The following is a 6,000-nucleotide window of genomic DNA, read 5'->3' as shown; positions in this document are numbered from 1 at the left end:
TCTGGTATCCCACTGGAGGACATTTGGGTTGGAAATAGACTACTGCTTCTGTCTAGTATCACATCAGCAGACATGTGGATTGGAGACCGAGTACTGCTTCTGTCTGGTATTGCACCAGGGGACACGTGGATTGAAGGCTCAGTACCAGGTCTGTCTGGTATCACACCAGGGGACATGTGGGTTGGAGACCGAGTTCTGGTTCTGTCTGATATTGCATCATCAGACACATGGATTGAAGGTCCAGTACTGGCTCTGTCTGGTATCCCACTGGAGGACATGTGGATTGGAGATCGAATACTGCTTCTGTCTGGTATCACATCAGCAAACATGTGGGTTGAAGGCCCAGTTGCAGCTCTGTCTGGTATCTCACCAGGAGACACATGGATTGAAGGCCCAGTACTGGCTCTGTCCGGTATCCCACAGGAGGACATGTGGATTGGAGAATGAGTTCTGGTTCTGTCCGGTATCCCACCAGCAGACATTGAAGACCCGGTACTGGGTCTGTCCGGTATCACACTCGAGGACACATGCATTGGAGGCTGAGTACTGGCTCTTTGTAGTGTCATGCTGGAGGACATTTCAGCTTCTGCTGGCAATAGCCAAAACTCTGGGACGTGAGTCTGGTCAGTCTGACTATCTAGCTTGAAGCTACTTGGATGTTTAGACTCTTTCCTACCTTCTGCAATAGAATAAAGAACAAAAAAAAGTCAAAAGGAATCTACATTTACTGTTAAATACCTCTCACAAAAGGTATGTATGTGAAGTACTTGCAAGTGTTTCCTTCTTGTTTGAAGCACTTATTTAAAATACGTGGCACCTGACCATATACATTAATCTCTAATAGATAGAAACAAGGACCTTATATCAAGTATTCTGCACTAGGAAATGTTAGAAAACCATAGCATACTTTATTTGAAGTGCTACAAATACTTAGAGAGAACTTTTAACCCTTATCATTATAATTTCCAGGGCATGGGTCATTTTAATCAAGTAAACAAACTTTATTCTACAGTCTCCCTATCACTGTCACTTGGAAACATTTGCCGTGCTAACCACAGAAGGTACTCATTTGCTTTTCGATTTATTTTACCATCAATTGAAATCAAACACTTAATACTCTTCAAATGTCAGTCTGTTAGAAGATGGTGTGCCTATGACTTTCAGATTATTCCAACAGGAATTCACAGAAATTAAGGAACAGCATTATTAAAAAACCCCACCATTACTTGCTCACAGCAAGATCCTTCCTTTGGGGATGTTTACACAGCTGTACTGCTGCAGAATGCAATTCTCTGACTACCACACCCCAGAAGTCTTGTGCTTCTACCACCTGCCAATGGAAGACTGCCCTAAAATTCAGGCTACCAACTCTTCTTATGTGACTTTTCACCTCAGGATGTTGCCATCTCTGTTTCAACAGCTCAACTGTCTTGCTCTTTTTCTCCTAAAGCTACATTAGTAACTTAAACATAAACTTTCAAACCCAGGGGCCACTGTGAAACTATAGATATGGAGGCTCCAGTCATTGGGAGCTCATTACATTTGGTTCTGCACTTTAACTACACTTGCATCCTATTAACAGAACCTTTTGCCTTGTAGGCAATATTTAAATCAAATTACTATAATTTCAAATGTGTTACAATAGCCTAACAAGCTAAAAGTATACATACCTAGATACTGAGTATCAAAAAAAATTTTGTATAGAAAAGGCTAGATGAGGTAGTGAGAAAGCCAAGCAGAGTTTTCATCCAGTCTGCATCCAAATCTGCTCTTGCAATATCTGGGAAGCATTCCCCCAGTCATGTCCTAATACATGGAATGTGTTATGGCTTTGGCCCATGAAAGACACTCTCTGGCACTTAACATGACACCAATGGACTGAGTGTCTTTCTCTTTTGAAAAAAGTCTCAGGCGGTTTCTCTTGACACTAGTTTTACTGCTCCATTATGTTTATAATTAAGTATTATTGTATTTGCCTACAGAAACTATGCAGCATGAAGGGAGATGCTGGCTGGGAAACTACATCCAAATGACAAAAATTGCTTGAGAAGTGACTTACCATAACTTTCACGGAAGGTGAATGTTTGTTGTCTGGATCTTTGGGCTGCAGTGTGAAACTGAGGAGATTCTCTCAATAATGTTTCAACTCTACTAGCTGCAAGTTGGTAGATGTCCATAAAACTTTGAATCACGTTCTTTGAAAAGTAAAATAAATCATCAGTGACAAGCAAGCTATATCTAAATGCCAAATAGCATACTTCCAAAATCATTAGGGAAGAGAATTTTATGTTAATTGGAGAAATCAAACAAGGTTTATAAGCCAGACGAAATAATCTGATTACAATACATCTGGGGAAATGAAATATACTGGAAGAATGTCCCAGTTGTAATATTGATTAGATTGATAATAAAGTTAGCAGCATGACAGAGTACCAATGATTTGGCAGTACTGGAAACTTTATATCTACCATAAGTAGTTGAAAATATTAATCTTCCTTAACAGTAGACACATTTTATAAGTTATAGTTTTCTCTTCAGATAATATGAAATTGTCCTTTTGAATGTAAATCTGTAGTATAGACAAAAATAAATTTAGTACCTCAAAGAGGCATTTACAAAGCTTTTTTGCTGTTTCCCTTTCTCAAACACACTACTGCTTTTCAGAATACAAGTTAACATAGCTGAAATCAATCAGGTTTTGTCATTGTGAAGTGTAGGAACAGCAGTAGCAAATTAACACCATCATATATCTTTTCTCATCAGAAAAAGCATCCAAAATGTTTCAGTGCTATGGTACTAGTCCTAAAAGAGGATTCTTGCAGATTATAGGGCCTTTAACTGATATGTGCTTGTCACAGATTGATTATAGCAATTCTAGAGGACATGTCTGCAAACAATTCCACTGCTTTTAATAAGAAGTGTCCCTAAAGTGATTATTAACTTCTTACCTCATTCAGCATCACAGGATATAGTTTTGCATACAGTGAAATTAAAATCAATTAGCTGACTCCTAGTTATGAAAGGCAAATTTTACAATAAAATCTCCATAACATACTGAGAAAGTTACGAAACAGGCACAATGTAACCAGAGATGAGGAGAGGGAGAAAAGGGAGAGGAAGAGAAGGGACTTCACAGTGGTAGGACTGTGAACCATTGATGCTGTTTACCTACCTCCTAAGTAACACCAAGCGTTTTTTTTTTAAATTTGTCTTGCTCATATGAAGAGGAGGAAAGGGAGGGGGATAGAGGGATATTAATTTTCAGGTATACGTGCATTTCTCCGTGGTCATATTCCTATCAGTTATTTAACACCCACAAAATTAGTACTTCCCATTAGCTCTGAAATAGCGTGTGCAAGAGTATATATGGAATTTTTTGTCTTTCAACTGCTGACTGCAATAGTTTTGAAGCTTTTTGCTATCCACACATTCAGAGCAGTCTAGCTGCTTGTTCTATCTCAGATGCAAAAAAATAAAGATGAAAATAAAAATAAAGAAAGAAACAGGATTGTTTTAGACTCTAACCTGGAATGCTATAGCCTCTGGCCTGCCCCACAGTTCTTCATCTGGAAGGGCATCTATTTGCAATCTAGGTAGCTCCTGGCAGAACTCAGTTGTGGTTGCTGCACCACTTGGCATCAAGGCCTGCTCTCTGACCTAAAAAGAAAAAAATCCCAGCATCAATGTTGATTCTCCTTCAGAAAATTAACTGGGGTGAACTGGGTCCACTTGAGCCCTTTGAGTGGACTTGCATGGATGACTGAACCTCCAATCCAAGAACACATTTAGGACTATTTGATTTTTCATTGGAAATAAATCTCTAATTCAGAGTGTTGGGAAAGAACACTACAAAGAAAAGGATCTTTCCCCAGTCTCAAATGAGAAGGCCAAGGACACAGCCTGTACATGTTACTGTAAAAACACAGCAGTTTCTCCATGACATCCACCTCAGAAGCTTAAGAGAAGCTGTATGAAGATGACGAGGGCACAAAGCAAATTATCTGTCAGCACATTTTGCTACAGCTAAAACACACATTTTAGGTTCTGTCACTTTCTATGAACATTAAAAGAAAGAGAGACTTGAAAAAGATATCTGAAAATTAAATTAACAACATTTTTGGTGAACACAGAATCTAAAATAAGGAATAGATTCCCATGTTGCTAGGAATTGAAAAATGTAGTGGAAATTAACACTCTAAGGTAATAAAAAAACACTTTTTTCCCCCCTCTATGCTGCTCTAGATTAAAAATAGTTATAATGCAATGAGTCATTAGAGCTACTTTTAAAAAACAAACAAAAAAACAAAGAACAAAAACCCAAAACCAAAACAAATGAAAAAAACCACCTTTCTCCCAAACAATTAATGTATACAGCTTCACTGGACCTTCAAATAATCCCATACCTGGGAAAAATAGTACAAGTCAAAGAGACAACTTAATATTATTACTCAATTTAAAAAGTGTTTTAAAAATATCAGTTAAGTTTCTGACCACAGGTTATTACTTACTGTCTTCTCCTTATTCTGTTTATCATGTATCAAAGGTTTAAGTAGTACACACAAAGCCAAATATTTTATGGCCACCATGTATGTGACCTCAGCAGATGACCTCTACCTCAGTCAGTAGAGAGTTAACTCAATAGCAGTTGCCATTTTTTTGGATGTTCCATAGTCAACCCTTGGCAACCAGAAACAGTAGTCAGTGACTGAGGGAAAGTGAATTTTGTAGTAACTTTTATATTCAAAATAAGGAGTTTGTGTACTACAAAATTACATTTTCTTTCACTTCATTTTTTTTAAGATTAAAGAAGTTGAATAGGGTAACTTAAACTCTAAGGAAAGGAATTTGTTCTAAAACAATTTCTACTCTCCTCCTTCCCTGAGGATAAACGGTTGTAAAACTTTGATGTCTTTGGAAACACAAATCAGAGGGAACCCTTCAAATTCTTACCATCTGAAGTGTGGTTTCCACAGCTTTCATATGAGTAATGATCAATTCTCTGTCACTATTACAAGAAAAAGAAAAGTAAAAACAAGTGAGTAGTTTATAGAACTAGAGTTCTACTGATGTAGAAATTAATTTTCTGCTACTTTATAACTCTCATGTCTTATAAAATAATTTTTGATAACTCAAACTGTTACAATTTTATCTCTCCTTTTTATATCTCCAATACAAACCCTAAAAATAGTTTGTGTACCACTATTTGGCAAATTTCCATATGAAAAATGCTTCTACTGGGGATAAGACTAGGTCCAAAATGGGTTTCAGCCCCTTTGGCAGCTAAAACCTGTCACCCAGCTGATGCTTCTGTACTTATTACAAATAAACTGTATCTCTCCATAAAAAGATTATGTGGAAATAGAAAGAATAATAATTTCTTAAATGAACAGAGTGCTAAGGATTTGCCAAAGAGATGTTTTCAAATCCTTAGGATAACTGTAAACAAATGCCCATACTACTTCAGCACTCAGAATCTGGAGACTATTATGGGATAACTACAGAAAACATATCATCTAGTATTTTGAGCTAATAGTTTTCTTTTTAGAAGACTATCCCTGAATTTCAAAGAGAGGCAGATGTACTTCTGTCTTCTAACATCACATTAGCCAAGGCTAAAACCCTGCACATGAAAGTAGGAATTGATGTTTTGACTGGTTTAAGGGATGTCCCCAAGGTCCCAGAACTCACTTCTCTGCTGTGAGCAGGGCACGCTCTGCATTTTGGACGCTTTCTTGCAGTCGATGCCTGTCCTGCTCCATTTGGGTAAGAAGCCTCTTTTGGTGGTTCAGAACTCGGTCTCTTCTTCGCATATCCATTGCTGTCTCTGGGAGACTCTGAAAGCAGATAGAAAGTAGAGTTACTTGTCAGCTCAAATAATTAACTTCAGTATATACCATTGCCAGTTAACCAAATTGGAAAATTAACTGCCTGTGAAGTAGATTTGGACCATTGCATACTAAGTTTTTGCTAGAAAATTCATAAAACCATTACTTACTCAGA

The 6,000-nt window shown here is 37.5% G+C and overlaps 1 protein-coding gene across 1 annotated transcript in view; it reads right to left on the bottom strand.

Moving 5' to 3' along the window:
* Window positions 1-4: 4 nt before the first annotated feature.
* Window positions 5-6,000, bottom strand: part of LOC113980613 (coiled-coil domain-containing protein 171-like) — a gene marked incomplete at its 3' end in the record, with an annotated part of 52,778 nt that continues 46,782 nt past the window's right edge. Inside the window, exons 17-21 of the mRNA XM_027707834.1 lie at window positions 5,689-5,834; window positions 4,951-5,005; window positions 3,526-3,657; window positions 2,060-2,195; window positions 5-679 (exon numbers count right to left, since the gene is read on the bottom strand). Of these exons, the coding sequence (XP_027563635.1) occupies window positions 5-679; window positions 2,060-2,195; window positions 3,526-3,657; window positions 4,951-5,005; window positions 5,689-5,834 (1,144 nt within the window). The remainder of the gene's footprint in view (window positions 680-2,059; window positions 2,196-3,525; window positions 3,658-4,950; window positions 5,006-5,688; window positions 5,835-6,000) is intronic.

The sequence above is a fragment of the Neopelma chrysocephalum genome, unplaced genomic scaffold (genome assembly GCF_003984885.1).
Source record: "Neopelma chrysocephalum unplaced genomic scaffold, ASM398488v2 Primary Assembly neopelma1_94821, whole genome shotgun sequence".
NCBI classification, from domain to species: domain Eukaryota; kingdom Metazoa; phylum Chordata; class Aves; order Passeriformes; family Pipridae; genus Neopelma; species Neopelma chrysocephalum.
The sequence above is the reverse complement of the archived record's forward strand: the minus strand, read 5'-3'. Positions and strand labels throughout refer to the sequence as shown.